This window comes from Danio rerio, chromosome 16, assembly GCF_049306965.1.
Source record: "Danio rerio strain Tuebingen ecotype United States chromosome 16, GRCz12tu, whole genome shotgun sequence".
NCBI classification, from domain to species: Eukaryota; Metazoa; Chordata; class Actinopteri; order Cypriniformes; family Danionidae; genus Danio; species Danio rerio.
Window position 1 is genome coordinate 12,748,740 of NC_133191.1, and position 17,211 is coordinate 12,765,950.

Consider the following 17,211-nt stretch of genomic DNA (forward strand, 5'->3'; position numbering starts at 1 on the left):
ACAATGGCACACACACACACACACACACAAACACACATACATATATATATATATATATATATATATATATATATATATATATATATATATATACACACACACACACACACATATATATATATATATATATATATATATATATATATATATGTATGTGTGTTTAAAGTTACAGGGAAAAGTAACAGACCCAAATGCATGGGGTCATTTTGATCAGTATGGTAGTTCTAGGAAAAAATAATCAGAACTCATATAAAATAACAATGTTAGGAAGGAAATATACACACAATTAGAAAAAGTTAGTGAATTATAGATATGTGTGTTTTATTTTAATAAAATTATTAAATTGCAAAAATAAAAATGCTCAAAATGACTGCCTCGGTAATAGGGTCCTATCATACACCCAGCACAATAAGGTGCAAGACTTGTTTGATGCGATTTGTTAATAATTTCAGACCAGTGCAACCCTAATTTTCATGTTTTACGCCACGTTGTTTAAATAAAAAATCCATTTGCGTCACTTTGTTGGTGTGTTGGTCTAAAATAGAGGTTTGTTAAGGCAATTCGTTGGCTCGTTGCTATTTTGAGAAACTAAAATAGAGAGCACCACTGACCATCTAAAGCATGTCTAAAGTCCAGTGCAGAGCACGTTAGTTTTACGCCTGTGTGGTATTGCCTAATACACACAGGATGTACATCAATACACAATAATATTTACATATGAAAAAAAATAAAAGGATTAAAATGTTACAAAAATTATTATTATTCTACATAAGTATAAAAACCCCTGCCTCCATGCCACCTTCATGCCTCCCAGCCTTTTTTTCAGTTCATTCAGGACAATTTGCAATTGTATAATGTTCTTATTATTAGCAGTATTATTTATCATATGCATATTTATATTTGTTTAAATAAAAACAAGTTTAGATTTGTCCACCTGTTGGGTTTTGGAGACAAATGCGCCACTATACGAACAGAACGTGTGTTTGGATATAACTTTTTTTGACCACACTTCGTTATTATTGTTCATTTATTTGTTTGCTGGAAGTTAGAACTGAGTTTAGAAATAGTTTTGAAACAAAGTTTTGCACTTAACAAAAAAAATTAAATATGTAGGCTGATGGACGTCTTCATTGTAGTGCACACAACACCGTTTCCTCATCCACGAAAGTAAAGGAGTAAAGAGTAAAAGTAAAAAGAAAGTAAAGAGGCCGAACAACTATGCCACTTTCAAAGTCACTTAAATCACCTTTCTTCCCTATTCTGGTGCTCGCTTTCACCTGCAGCAGATCGTCTTGACCATGTCTAGATGTCTAAATGCATTGAGTTGCTGCCAATGATGGGCTGATTAGAAATTTGCGTTAACAAGCAGTGGGACAGGTGTACCTAATAAAGTGGCCGGTAAGTGTTGAAAATATTGAAAATATTTTTTGAAAATCTCACCCAGATTTTTGAATGGTTGGACAGTACTCCAAGTATTGAATCCTGCAGCAGATTTTTGATAGGAACTATTCACAGACTATCTTTCCCCTGACAAAATGTGTTCCTTACAGATGGAACATGTACCAGTCAAATTTTACCCAGGTCATTTTTGTCCCCAAGATAAAATCCAGATGAAAAATCTCCAACTGTCAAGCGGAGTTTTCATTGTTAGCATGTGTTGTACTATAATGAGTAGAGATCCGGCACTGGAATTTGTTATTTTTAATGTCCTGTTGAGTGTTTATTGCAGCTGTTAACAGTGGTGGAGTCAAACAGCGTTTGTTTTCTTGGGCACGCAATCTAATCTATTGCTTTCCCACAGCTGCGGTGGCCGGTTGACCATTCTAGTCAAATCTCAAAATCTCATATCAAAATGCCATCAGATGTGTCCCTGCAACCTGGAAACTGCTCTTCCACACAATAAATAGCAGCATTCAGGTTTGGAGCGGCATGAGGTTGATTAAATAATGACAGAACTTCAGTTTCAGGATGAACTATTCTGTCAATGTGCTATTTTTAGCATAGAAGAGTTGCATTTAAAAAATTAACTACAAGAAGAAAGAAAAAAAGGAAGAGATGACAAGAGCTTTACATAAGAGAGATATTGCAAGACCTGCAAAACCAGAAGAAAGGTTTTGATTTACACAACAATGGACCACATTAAATTTCCAGAGAAATAAGTAGTGCTTATGTTTACTGTTTTAGTATTATAGTTTCCCCTGAGGTGTATCTGCGTATACACCGCATAACAGAAAAACCACACTGTTGTGTTTGTCACTTACAAACATGAACTGGAAATTGCACTTGTTAAAGCTATAATTACCTAGAGGCTTTGTGGTCAAAAGAGCTGATTTACATAATGTTAATAGATCAATAAAAAATCAAAACGAGCAAATTAGTATTTAATTAGACTTTTGCATTAAGAGACACTTTAATATTTCACATGGATGCATTTTTAATGGGAAGCCTGCAGGCTTATGCCTTGTAGTTATGCAGAGTGATGCATCTGGGGAAGTGTAGTTCATACAAAATGTAGTTCTTTTTCTGCATTTTATTTGGAAAAACCAATCCCATGGCTGTATCATAACGAAAGTTCTTAAGTATGTTTTAGTCTGTCAAAAACAAAACAGATCGGTGCAACACTAAATGCTGCCAGAATCCTTCATATGTCATCTGTGTGTGGGTGAACGACAAGGTATCCAACAAAACCAGCATTTGATAACAGACTAATACACTCATGCTACTGCTTGTTCTGCGGAATCGACATGATTGGAAATTAAGACTTAAATCTGCTCTGACACGTTTTTTTTTTTTTTTTGGGTTAATAAAATAATAGCCAGCCTATTAAAAGGAGTGGACCTTTTTGAAGTTATTCACCAAATTATGAGATTCAAATACTGCATTTTTTGGACATTTTAAGCACTAATTTGTGCTGTATTAGTTTGTCGGATGGTTATCATTACTACACTTTTTGGTAAAACATAAATCCTTACTACATTTTTATCGGTTTGCTTTATTATGGTGGCTTGAGAAAGCCAACGTACGGTTATACTACATAAACTTCTTCAGTCTTCTTCTTAGACTATTTTAAGAAAGCATCTCCTACTAAACCGTTCATAATACAACCACCAAACTAACTACAAACCTCCAAACTATAATAAATTAAGTTGCTATATCTTTTCCAACTGATCCGACTGATACGGTTTTCCAAAAACTGACCTGGAAAATTCTAAAAAGTCCCATTGACTTAACATTGGACCAAACTTTGACCGCATAACTTTCCGCCAGACTGTCCTACAGACTAAAGTTTGGGCTCATTAAACTCAGACTACCAATCTGCCAATCCCTGATGACCTTTCAACTTACTAGCCACACCCTAGCAACCACTTATGGCACACTAGCAACTATCACATAGATTCCATTGTAAAAAACTTCCATTGCCCTTACATTGGACACACTGACATTATACCAATTCATACTAGCAATATACTAATCCATACTACAAACATGCTAACAAACATTCGAACATACTAGCAACATGCTACTTCATACTAAATTCATGCTAACAACATGAAACACCCTAACAGCCGCTTAGCAACAACTTAGCAACCACCTACCAATGCCTTAGCAACCACCTAGCAACGCTTTAGCAACTGCCTAGCAACCACTCAGAACACCCAGGCAACTGTCTAGCAACACCTTAGCAAACACCAAGCAACACATTAGCAAACACCTAGAAACTCATTAGCAAACGCCAAGCAACCACTTAGAACACCCTAACAACACCTTAGCAATGACCTAGCAACACCCAACACCCAGCAGTGCACAAGACTTTTGGCCAGCGGAGAAATTAAAATGGTCGAGTCGAACTGAGTCTGGTTTCTCTCAAGGTTTTTTTTTTTGCTCACTCTACTATCGGTGAAGTGTTTTTTCCCTCTCCGCTGTCGCCACTGGCTTGCATGGTTCAGGATTGGTAGAGCTACGCATTGATGAATTTGCTCTTCAATGTTTGGACTTTCAGTAATGATTTTAAACCACACTGAACTGAGCTAAACTGAACTGAACTTAAAACACTAAAAACTGAGCTACCCTAATCCAGTTACTATGACCATTTATGTGAAGCTGCTTTGACACAATTGACATTTTAAAAGCGCTATACAAATAAAGCTGAATTTAATTGAATTGAAAACCTTGGCAACTACCTAGCAATGCCTTAGCAACCAAATAGCAACACCTTAGCAACCACGTAACAACTACTCAGAACACCCTAGTAACCACCTTGCAACGCTTTAGCAACCACTCAGAACACCTCTAGCAACCACCAAGCAACATCTTAGCAACCACTTAAAACACCCTAGCAACGGCTTAGCAACTTATCAGAACACCATTGCAACCGCCTAGCAACACCTTAACAACTACCTGGAACACTCTAGCAACCGCCAAGCAACACCTTAGCAACCGCCTAGCTACGCCCTAACAACCAGTCAAAACACCCAACACGCAGAACACCCAAGCAACCACTCAGAACCCCCTATCAACAGCCTAGCAAGAAACATGCCAATCCATACTAGAAACATGCTAACATAAATGAAGTTATAATTGTTTCAAACTTTCTAAAAACTACTTCAATTATTTAAACTTTGAAACTATTTCAGACTTTCAGACTCTGCTTTCTCAAGCCACTATAAAGTTTGTCCACAAACTTTATTTTTCTTGTTTTATTTGCTTTATTGTTTATTTCCAAATGTGTATTTAAATGGTTTGTTATTACAGTTTCATATATAATTTAATGACAATAGAATTTTATAATTATAAAAAAATGCTCATTTTTTAACATCCACCATAAAAAAAATTGCAATCTGTTAAAACTTGCTATAAATTAAAAACTGAAGTCTTAATGCAAAAAACAAAATAGCCAGCTCATTTCCTCAGTCAGAATTGGTGTATAATGGCATACTGTCAAAAATGGGACAAATGAGCTCATTTAGGGGCCAAATGCTGCACTTTGTCAGAAGGGGGGTGGGTCTTTCGAACCACCCGAACCTCCCCTGGCTACGGGCCTGGTTATTGAGCAAGTACAAAACACATTAGTGCTCAGAAATCTCACTTTACCTTACCCTTGATTTGTTATTGAAAGCTTAAGAAGTCTTTCCACAGACTTGTCTGTATATGTCGTGAGTAACGCTGTTTTTTAAGGTGTCCTTGTATACCACATTCCATTTATAACTACAGTAATTTCAATAAACTATGCGTAACTACATGAAACCAACTATACATCTAACCCACATTCTTACCCTAATCAAGTAATAAATTATCTTAATCGGTAGTTGAATTAATAGTTAGATTGAAAAAGGGACACCTTAAAATAAAATAGAACCATGTTGTGTCTTGTGTCTGTCAAGAAAACTCATTTTAAAATAAACATGAGTTGCCAAAAGTTCTTAAGATTCTTTAGGGTCTTTATTAAATGTCTGTACTGATATACTTTATTTCCTCAGTGGTGTAGAAAACACCTTTTAACTCATCAAAAACAGCATGTTGTTTCAGTTCATGTCTCTTTAAATGATAATGAGCTACTGCTCACCACACGCGTCTTCTGAGATATAAAATATTCAGAGAGATTAAGTAATGCCTTTCATACAAAGTTTTCACAGAAATCTCCCAACCAGAAAAGTCCCAACCATTAGAGCACTATACAACAGTGGCTCTCCACTTGTTTGACATCTATATATGTATATAAATTCACATAAATGCATACACCTAATTTGAAGGAATATAACTACAGTACTACTGGTGAATAAACATTAAACAGCAATTACACAACACAACTAGACTGATACAATCAATTTTGTCCACCACTATGAGCCACTATAGTTCTTTAAAAATAAGTCACATGCTGGTTATTTTATTAGCTTTTTTTTAATGAAGCGATGATGTACAAGTATATTTTCAAGCTTATTTTCCTAGTGTAAGAGACGATATATAATATTGTAAAAAACACCAATATTGTTGTGCTTGTGATAGCCTATAATTTTTAGCCCATCATTGTTTCTGTTTATTTACTTGTATAAATGTGTGTAAATATAGATTTTTTTCATTTTTTTGTATCAATTTCAGTAATATTATTGACTAATATGAAAATATTTATATGATTCATTTACAATATGGTTTGTAAAGCAATATTTTCTGTCTTTTGGAAGATATGAGAGACTTGCTTTTTTTTTACCAAATATGTGGATCTAAATAGATTTTTAATTGTAAACACTAAATACAAGTTAAAAAGGTATTACTTTTTAAGAAAGAGCAAAAAAAAAAAAAAAACCCTGCAGATTCCATCTAGCCCTACATATAATTTTAGTTTTACTGTCATGCCCACTTTTGTAAAATAAAATAAATGTAAAATAAATGCCCCTAGAGTGTGTATGTGAAGTATCAACTCAAACTAATTAATAAATCAAGTGTAGCTCTTTGAAACATTCTCTTTTAGGTTTTGATCCAAATTGTGCCATTTTAAAAGACACCTGGGTTACCCCTTTTTTCAGATTTAATATAAGTTTTTTGTGTCTCCAGAATGTGTCTGTAAGGTTTCTGCTCAAAACACCCATCAGATATTTTATTGTACCTTTTATAAGTTTCTTTTTTTTACTTTTTTTAATCAGGTAGCGGTTTGTTGTTGTACTGCGCCTTTAAGACTAGACCTCCCTGCCCACCGTTTTTACGTGCCTTAATCTGCTCCCTCGGTAGATTCAGACAACAGACAAACATAAAGGCAGCAGATCTCACGTAGCATTTTGAATTTGTTGTGGAGTTGCAATAATGAGTCACATACAATGTTGTTACAAAGTTCATGCGCACACACAGATAGACACACATAAACAGCGCAGACAAGCGCTCGTTTAGCTTTGCACTCTTTTTGCACGCATATGTGACAGGATACAGGTTAGTCTCCACTGCTGTATGAAAAAACATTATTCAAAGATGATTCCTTGGATTTACTCATTTTTTTTAAGTTAGGCGGTTGTAAATGTATTTATTTGGGCTGAATTTAAACAAAGAAATTAAGTTAAACATTACTAAATTTAATTTGTTTGTTTAAATTCAACCAAAATAAATTGTTTGCTACAGTTTCGCAGACATAACTTTTTTCGTGTGTGGATATCTGTTATGTTAATGTACAAAATAAACCTAGTTAACGTCCACAAACTGGGAATGAAGTGTTTTCTTTCGTAATTGTTTTGACACGGGGCTGTGCTGATGAAGTAAAGCTGAAGTAAATCACTGTAATTCATTACACACATGCACTGTGTGCACTTTAAACATTTTAAACTTGTGAAACTTACTTGTCTTGATCACATTTAATGATGGTTGATGATCCTAGCAAACTGAACAGACCTTTTATTCCCGGTTGCTTTGCGCACGTCCTGTCTTGTTGATATGATTATACATGTGACTAACGGGACATGTTATTACGTAGCTGTCAATGAATTCAGTGGACGGGGGTACCGTACTCTTACATCAAGTTGCGGTCTGTCTGAAAACCCCTCCAATTGGTCCACCGTTTTATGTAGTTAAATTGAAAAAAAAAGGACTTTGTGTGTTTATATCACCCCAATATGACGGTCTATACACTATACCTACACACGTCTGTCCAAACAGCTTGAAAAGTAGATTTTCACCATAGGTGCCCTTTAATGTCTGTCATTTTAAATTCAAATAAGATTGTGCTCCTTTTCTTTAAAAATGGCGGGGCTACAAATGCCTGTGTGTCAACATTACAGCAGATTTAAAACAGGACTAATGTTATATCTGGTGAAAAAGTGAAAATGTAATCAGTTCAGTTCAGACTGCATGATTGTCAAAGTAGTTGTGTCATGGATGTTTTTACACTGCATTACTATCAGGGATAGCATTTCATTGCTGTTGTGTTTACACTGCAAGATGGATCAAAGGTGGGGGGGTTTCACACTGCATGACTTTACAATAGGAAGAATCGCTGACAACTTAGTCCAAACAACAGCTGCTTTTCCAAATCGCATACTTATGCACTATTCTACGCTATTTTGTAGAATAAATAGTGTAAGTAGTGCATTTACACTGAAAAATAATAAGTGCACTTTAATTACCCGGATGATTCACGCATTCAACCGGTAAAATGAAGTGTGTAATGATAGACACTTTACACACTCAACTATCGCAGGTTTGCTCACGTAGCGGAAGGGGCGGAGCTATCGGTGTACATCTTGGATAATTTTATTTATTGGGATAGTAAAAGGAAAATTCTCCTACGAGAGTGATTATGGTGCCTTCTGATAGTGAATGCGGTTATACTCATGGCAGGTATTATTTGGTAGTTTGGTCATTTATTTACTGATTTAGCAACCATCAAATGTCATCAGGGAAACGAGTTGAATTTCCACTTAGTAAAAAAACATTAGTGCTTCATTTGGGACGACACTACATAGCTTACGTTTCACAACCAAACACATGCAAGGTCACTAGTATATGTTTTGTTATTAAATACATAATGCGAAAGAAGCCTTTACTTATTTTGCTCACCTGGCTTTGAAGAGAATTAGCAATTTCGCCTTAACTTATTTTCTTTTCAACCTGGTTGTGATATTGATCAGATGGCATGTCAAACAGACACGGGTGCTCCTGCCAAATTTACACTAGTTTATCCACCATTTCTTGGGTCCAAATACACTGAAAATGAGCGCTTTGAACTCATCTCCCAGCCTCCCGCTGGTATCCATACTACTGGATGCTGCTCTTTGATTGGCTGTAGGTAATCGCTGATGTTCTTTTTAATCGGAACACATTTCACACAGCATGATTTGAATCATCGACAGCTCCAGACATTTAGCATGCCAAATATCTCACGGGCGTCAGCGTCTCATCTGCGATTCCCTAGTATCGCGTTCTTGATAGTTCGTACTGTGTGATTGTCACTCGCGTGTACTAGCACCGATTTGCCTGCGATTTCATGCATTTGTCTGCGATTTCTTGAAAACTGTGGGCTAAAATCATGCAGTCTGAACTCGGTCACCGAATGCATTTTTTTTCTTTGAGAGGCGTCTTTTTCATTCTCCAATCAAATGGAAGCAGAGGCGGGGTTTCGGTTGAGGTGAAAGCAGTGTTTGTGTTGTAAAGACGATTATGGAGACTTTTGAAGATAAAGATAGAGACTAGTAGTAACTGCTTTAAGTTATCTTGAGCAGTATGACTTCAAAAATCTTGAATATCACAATATTATTAAAAATTAAATTTATTGCAATACCAACAGCAGCACTCGTGCACAATAGGCCGCTGATTCAGTTGTTGGCTAGCGGCATAAAAAGCTCACACGTTTTTGGAAAGTAAAAGCGTGATCAGCCCCTAAGAAGGTCATCTATGAAGACTACAGTGTTCATCCTAAAACTCCACGTTTATAATCACTGACATTATCTTAAGCACTTGAAAACTTTACAGGCTGATGGCTGCTTCTCACTTAGGGCTGTTTACGCTAATGAGGGAAAGATCGGACTAAAAGGCAGGACTTTGCCACTCTGATAATATGTATTAAGGAAGAATGTCAATCAAAGTTTTTCTGCAGACTTCTTAAAAAGAGTTTTTCAAGCGTGTTTATAAAAAATAGAATTTATTAATTTTCACAATTAGAGGCTGGATATATTCACAGATTGTTGCCTCACGTTTGTTAAAACCCCTAATAAAAAGTGATTTTTGCATAATATGTCTTCTTTAAAAGTAACATGACATGCTTGATTTTCATGGAGGATACAAAATTTTACGCTTTTATTTTTTTAAATTACCTCAGACTACATTAATCCTTATATTCAGGGCTTGACGTTAACTTTTTTGATCACCAGCCACTGTGGCTAGTAGTTTTCCAATATTACTAACCACTCGCCATTTTCACTAGCCACAATTTCATTGTTGGGAAAATGTATTTTACACACACAAATATTACTTTGACATGCTAAAATTACTTGATTTAGATTTTAAGATAAGTTTTCTCCACATGCCGCCTCATTCATTTCACATTTGTGTTTTGTTTATGAGCTTACTCAATCTTACTCACATATAATTACATTATTTTCAGAGATCAAAATGAAGGATTTAGCAAATTTATCTCAGACCACACCAAACAAAAACAATTAATTATTTCTTATTCACAAGTTTGAAATGTGTTAAAACAATCAAAATATAGCTGGATACTATACTTTTTATTCAACAAAGTATATGCACAGTAGGCTATAATCTGTCTTGGCTAAAGGTCCCAAATCACCAGTTTATTACACATAAATGGGGAGTCAATCTCCCATTTAAGAAATGTTATTGTAAAACCATATTAATGCAAAAGAAAGCAGGTAAAAAAACATACCGTATGATACTAAAAGGATTATCACACACACGGTTAACATTAGGTAAAAAGTAATCTGTTCAAAGAATGGTTAAAGCGAAAGTAACCGGTGCAGCTTACAAAAAGACAAATCTGGAGCTCTTAAAAGCAGCAAGACTGTGGGTGCACGAGCTTAAATCTTTGTCTAGTCTATTTGAAAGAGAACCGATCACATCAGTTGTGTTTCTAGACACAGTTGCTTCATGCAAGGAAACGGGAGCGCACGCATTATGAATAGTCACGCGCATTACCTCAGCTGTTAGCGCAAGTGAACTTGATTCTATTTCTATTTCTGTCAGTCGTGTTGTCTCTCAATTCTAAGATTGCATTTGCATGCATATTGGACCATCGTTATTGTCGAACCATGCTTTTAAGAATTATTTTGTAAAAGCATGTAATTATTCTAAATTATTTTTTAAAAAGCACTTTTAAGGAAATTATTTTCAACCAGCCAAAGTGGCTAGTCCGTCTTACCCGCCACCGGTGAAATCTACCCGCATTTGGCAGGTTGGCGCGTGTTAATGTCAAGCCCTGCATATAATCACTAATACACATTCCTTCAGCTTATTCCCTACTTTATCAGTGGTCACCATAGCGGAATGAACTGAAAATTACACTGGCGTGCTCTATCATTGTTCAAGATTTTTAATAGTTCACACAAAACTTCTCCATCATGTTTTGTTTTCTGATGCCTAGATCTGCTATTAATGATTGGTTCAGTAATTGCTTACAGCAAACACGGCTTTCGCTTACAAAAAGATCAAGAATTTTTGTCTTCAGTGGTGTCTCCCTTAAAGTGAAGTGCTCATAAAAGAGGCAGGACTTTGTGAACATGAGCACCAGCTGTGCAGCGCATCGCTGCCACCACTGAAACTGTTTGCATTTTACTGCTTTCTGCATTTCTCCCATTAAAAATGAACCAGACCCTTGCATCCCACAAATAAACAGACTGCCACATCCCGTGTGAAATGGCCTTTAGTAGAAGGTGTTTTTTTCTCACACAGATAAACCATGTCTGGCAGAAGCGTTAACAACTTGCGCACACACACACACACACACACACACACACACACACACACACACACACACACACACACACAGACAGACAGACAGACAGACAGACACACAAACAAACACACACACACACACACACACACCTTATTGTTGATCACAAAAACAATCTGCGACCCACTTTTGGAAAAACACTGCTATATAACATTTAAACATAGAAACAAAGTTTCTTAAACAAATATGAGGAACAACTGTACTAGTAAGCAGACAGTAAATTGGCAGTAAAAGGCAGAGAGTCCTTTTACAGATAAAAGGTGGTTGAGGTGGAGAACTGGAGACGTCGTATCATTCATTCATTTTCTTATTGGCTCAGTCCCTTTATTAGTCTGGGGTCGCCACAGCAAAATGAACCGCCAACTTATCTAGCATGTTTTATGCAGCAGATGCCCTTCTAGCTGCAACCCATCACTGGGAAACACCCATACACTCTCATTCACACACATACACTGAGAGGCGACAGCACTACCTGCCAAGGCGTTGCCCGACAATTTATCTTCATAGATCAAATTGTTTGATCACTTAAAAAGCTTGTCCACTTTGAAACATAGGCATAATGTGTTTTTAATATATTTTTAGACGTTTTTAACAGCAGCACTTGACTTTGGTTCAGTTTAAATGTACTAAAATTACTAAAAGTCTAGAAATAAAATAAATCACTTCATACAGTAGATGTGAAGCTGAAGTCAATATTATTAGCCCTCCTGTAAAAATCGCATTTCTTTTAGCTTTTAGTTTTTTCAATACATTTTTTAAACATAATAGTTTTCAAAACTAATTTCAAATAACTTATTTATTTTTGTCTTTGCCATAATGACATAGTTGTGCTACGAGTGCAATTTAAAGGTTTAACTAAGTTAAACAGGTTAATGCAGTTTAATTAGTTAAGCATAACTTTGATTACACTTTTTAAATAATATTGAACTTAAAAATAGTTTAAAAACATATTTAAAACTTATTTCACTCTAGCCAAACTAAAAAAAATTAGACTTTCTCCAGAAGAAAAAATATTATAGTAATTACTGCTAAAAGGCCTTTGCTCCATTAAACAGCACATGGAAAATATAAAAAAATTATAATAATAATTCACAGTAGACTAATAATAATGCGCTAAATGGTATATTATTGTCACTATATGTGTACATTTCATTTTAAAATGTATTTTGGAATAAACAAAAAATAACATGACAAAAAACAATGATCATTTTATTGACATATGCACCACTGTGCATAGTACAAATTCCCAAATTTTCCTCAAATCTTTATCAATTCTCTAAATGGGGCCTTGAAAGCCAGATTATTGGTCATCCCTCACCTCAGCTGCCCAGGTTCTCTCCAGCTCTCTCTGGGAATCGGCCTGTTTGTAGTAGAGCGTCAGCGTCTCTCTGCAGGTCGGGGAGGGTGAGCGCAGACTGGCACAGTCCCTGACCGAGAAACGCAGAGTCACAAAGATCCGTGGAGCCGACTGCCGGTAGAGGAAGGGTGTGGCCAGCCAGTTGTCTTGGAGACGAGGGTTTTGATTGACATTGCAGACTTCAAAGGTGCGCATGAGTCTCCCCTTGTCATCCAGCACACTCACCTCATCCCACTAGAGGAGAAACGATGGGGAAGAATTAGAATAAGCCTGCAGATTGCAAAATCACAACACTTACACACATTACACACTTGAAATCCAGAAATCAGAATGTATTTTTATTGTTTAATATTTTTGGTCCTGTTTAACTAAAATAACAAATATGAATAAAAATATACTGTATTAGGCCTTACAATTAAATAGTATTTAATGGAAAAAAATACTTTTAAATTTTGACACAGTCAAACCTTTTTTTATTCATTCATTCTCCTTCGGCTTAGTCCCTTTATTCATCTGGGGTTGCCACAGCGTAATGAAACACCAACTTATCCAGCAAATGTGTTATGCACCAGGTGCCAGTCCTCCGGTTGCTTCGGTTTCCCCCACAGTCCAAAGACATGTGGTACAGGTGAATTGGGTAGGCAAAATTGTCCGTAGTGTATGAGTGTGTGTGTGTGTGTGTGTGTGTGTGTGTGTGTGTGTGTGTGTGTGTGAATGTGTGTGGATGTTTCCCAGAGATGGGTTGTGGCTGGAAGGGCATCCGCTGCATAAAAATGTGCTGGATAAACTGGCGGTTCATTCCGCTGTGGCGACCCCGGATTAATAAAGGGACTAAGCCGACAAGAAAATAAATGAATGAATTAACTTGCAATTTCCAAACCAAAATAAATATGAAAATCTTTTGCAATTAATTAGATTAATAGTAGTAATCTCTCATGTTAGATACGACGGACGGACGGACGGACGGACGGACGGACGGACGGACGGACGGACGGACGGACGGACGGACGGACGGACAGACAGACAGACAGACAGACAGACAGACAGACAGACAGATAGATAGATAGATAGATAGATAGATAGATAGATAGATAGATAGATAGATAGACAGATAGATGAAAAGATAGAGAGCTAGATAGATAGAGAGACAGATAGGCAGTGGGATTATTATATCATTATTTGTATGTATGGAACTTGGATAAAAATAATCCCACAGCTTTCCTTGGAAAAAAAGAAAGATGTTTTTGGCACAATGAAACAGACTGGATGAGAAATATGCCTTGCCCTTTCCAGCTTCTCCAGGTGATTTAAGCTGAAAATCCCAGACAAACCCCAAATCTCTCCAGAAATACACAATACAGAAATTCACAGACACACACACACACACAAACACACCCTCACTGATTCACAACGAGGCAGCAAACAACTGCCAAGCTGAGAACGAGAGAGAGAGTGAGAGGAAGAGAGAGAGAGTGAGAGAGAGAAAGAAAGAGAGAGGGGATGAAGAAAATAAACCCAATGAGACAGAATGACTAGAAGGAGACAGAGAGAAACACAGCATCAAAAACTTAACATGAAAAGATTGCTGGAGGAATGAAAACAGTCGTTTAGAGACCTAAAAAAGGGGAAAAGGGAGAAAAAAATGGGCTTGCGTGTTTGAAAAAAAAAAAGCACAATCGGGAGGACAGCTTGAGAGAATGAGAAGATGAGCGATGGAGAGGGGGAGAGATTCAGAAATGCACAGATGGATAGATTAACAAAGATATGAATGCAGACCAAGTGACAGACAGACAGACAGAGAAACAGAGAGAGAGAGAGAGACTAAGGTCTGGAAGAGAAGCTGTGACAGGAAGTAGAGGAGTGAGTCGAGTTCTTCTCAGTAGGTCAGAGAGCCTGTGCCGCCCCGGGACACGGCGAACACACATATCACGCTCCGACTGACACACACACACGCACAGACATAACTGGATCAAAAAATTGAGAGAACGAAGCTTTAATATGCTCCATTTCCTATCGATTCAGAAAATGTGGGATTAAAAGAGGAAGTACACGCCCAAATAAAGACATTCACATATTACAGGAGTTCACAGAGTTTTTGTTGGTTCTGTTTGGTTCAGATTATCTGTTTATGTGAGGTGTTTACAGATTGAATCTTAAACCTACTGATCTGCTAATGGATCTAGATTATATAAGCCATAGTGATTTGATATAATGATATAATGATGATTTGATATAATCCTTACAGATTAAATATCAAACCTATTTGATATTTCGAACGATTATGACTATGTTAGTGCTTTATGCAGACTACTCAATGCATGACACCATGACCATGACACAAGCTATCAGTCTATTGAACAGTGGACATCTAGAAACAACAACTATATAATGTACACTGCCGGTCAAAAGTTTGGGGTCAGTTTTCTTTTTTCTTTTTTCTTTATTTTGTTCATCAAGACAGCATTTGTTAACCCATTTAAGCAAACCGGCAACTACAGTTGCCATTTTCCTTTTATATGTAATTTTTAACATTTTTTTTTAAATGTTGGCAACCAAATACTTTCAGAGCTGCAATAAATGGTCAATAAATATGACTAAATAACAATTGATGTGTAACATTTCAACAAGAATGCCTGTTGTAGCCTACAAGTTAATTTGAAACAAATTCTATGTTGAATGAAAATATATTTAAAGCTACCTTTTGTAATATCTATGCTTTTACATTAAGCATGCTAACAAATAATATTTTAGGGTTTTGGAAATATCTTGGAATTAACTTCCCAACCAAAATGAATATGGACATTTTTGCAATTAATTAGATTAAAAGTTGGACAGACGGACAGATAGATAGACATAGATAGATAGACATAGATAGACAGACAGACAGACAAACAGACAGACAGACGGATACATGTACGGACAGACAGACAGATGGATGCAAACCCTCTCGAGGCAATTTTCATGATACTAAAAATTATTTTTTGCTCACAATGTATATCAACATAATCATGAAGGTCTCTAGATTCATTTCAATAAAACAAATCTTTCAAGAGATCTATAGTTTTTTGAATACTTTTTCAAAAGTTCAAACGCCAACTATAGTTGCCGGTGGGCAAATACCTTGTACTGTAAGTACATTTATCATAGGGAATTAGGGGACAATGTAATAATGTAGTGAGTCAACGGATCGTTCCAGAACCGAACAAGCCACAGACCATGTTATCCTTAAAAGATTGGTTGGTGCCTAAATGTCTGAGCTTTGATTTAATTTTCAAAGCAATCCACAGGCACCCAGCAAAAGGCAATCCACAGGATAACTAGCCAGTCAACATCACAGTTGCGTGTTAATTAACTTTACACCCTAAAACAATAAGAGGCTCTACAATCAAAAACCCACCAAACCGGTTTTTGAGAAGTACCTTTTGGTTCGCGTGTCCTTTGGCGTCTGCAAGGAATACACATTCTCAGGCAGACACAGAAGCGATCAGAAACGCTTGCAAAGTTTAATGGACATTTAAGTAAAACAGTTTATTTGAGTAATGTATGTTTACTTTATGTTTCTGTAGGTTTTTGTGTGTACATGTTCCATGTGTTTAACATAACTGTTATGGATAGTTAATGAGTAATAGCCCTTAGTGATAAATGAAATCTACAGAATGTTTGTGAAATACTTCATGTTTGGTATCAATTGAAAGCTAGGAACATTTCATATGCATTGGTTTATATGAAGAAACCATACTATGAAAAGTGTCGACGTTATAAGACTTTATTTTAACCACTATGCTATCAAAGCAGCACCCACACCAGGTGTCAACCCGGCCTCCTAGAGAGCAGAATTGGGGTGTGACTCCACCCTGCACCTTATCTGATTGGACAAGCATTGTGTAGACCCAGCCTCTACCAAAGCCTATAAAACTTTGAACAAAGGAATTTCATCGTCGTCTTTTGCCAGTCATCTTTGCCAGTCGTCACCGCCGTCGCTGCCCGGACGTCGCTCTTCTCGTGCTGTGGCCGTTACATCGCCTCGCCGGAAGCCTCGTTACATCACGGAGCAAATCGCGACCTTCACTTGCTGCCGGCTCGACCCCCGATCTGCTTGTGCAACCGCTTCAACAACAAGCCATCGGGTCAACACATCCAAACTCTGAAACTCATCATAACTACAGGAACCCAGGAAGGACTTCAAACACCGCCTTGTCCAACATCCGTATCCCTAGCAACCGACTAAGGAAACCCCTCTTCACCGACAAGGGAATTCCATCACGTCACTGAAGTTGCTACGCTGACCAATCAGCTTCGCCGGGATTTCCCTTTGGACCAGTCAAGGAAACCAAAATTACATCAGAACGCAAGTAGCACAAACAAGGTTTCTACCCATTTTTCTACCCATTTCTGAATCTGGTGTGAATTA

At 36.8% G+C, this 17,211-nt stretch overlaps 1 protein-coding gene across 2 annotated transcripts in view; it reads right to left on the reverse strand.

Moving 5' to 3' along the window:
* Positions 1-17,211, reverse strand: part of ephb6 (eph receptor B6) — a 143,190-nt gene that overhangs the window by 70,690 nt on the left and 55,289 nt on the right. For both annotated transcript variants that reach the window (XM_073925915.1, XM_005173518.6), the window contains exon 3: positions 12,762-13,034. In XM_073925915.1, coding sequence (XP_073782016.1) covers positions 12,762-13,034 — 273 coding nt within the window. The remainder of the gene's footprint in view (positions 1-12,761; positions 13,035-17,211) is intronic.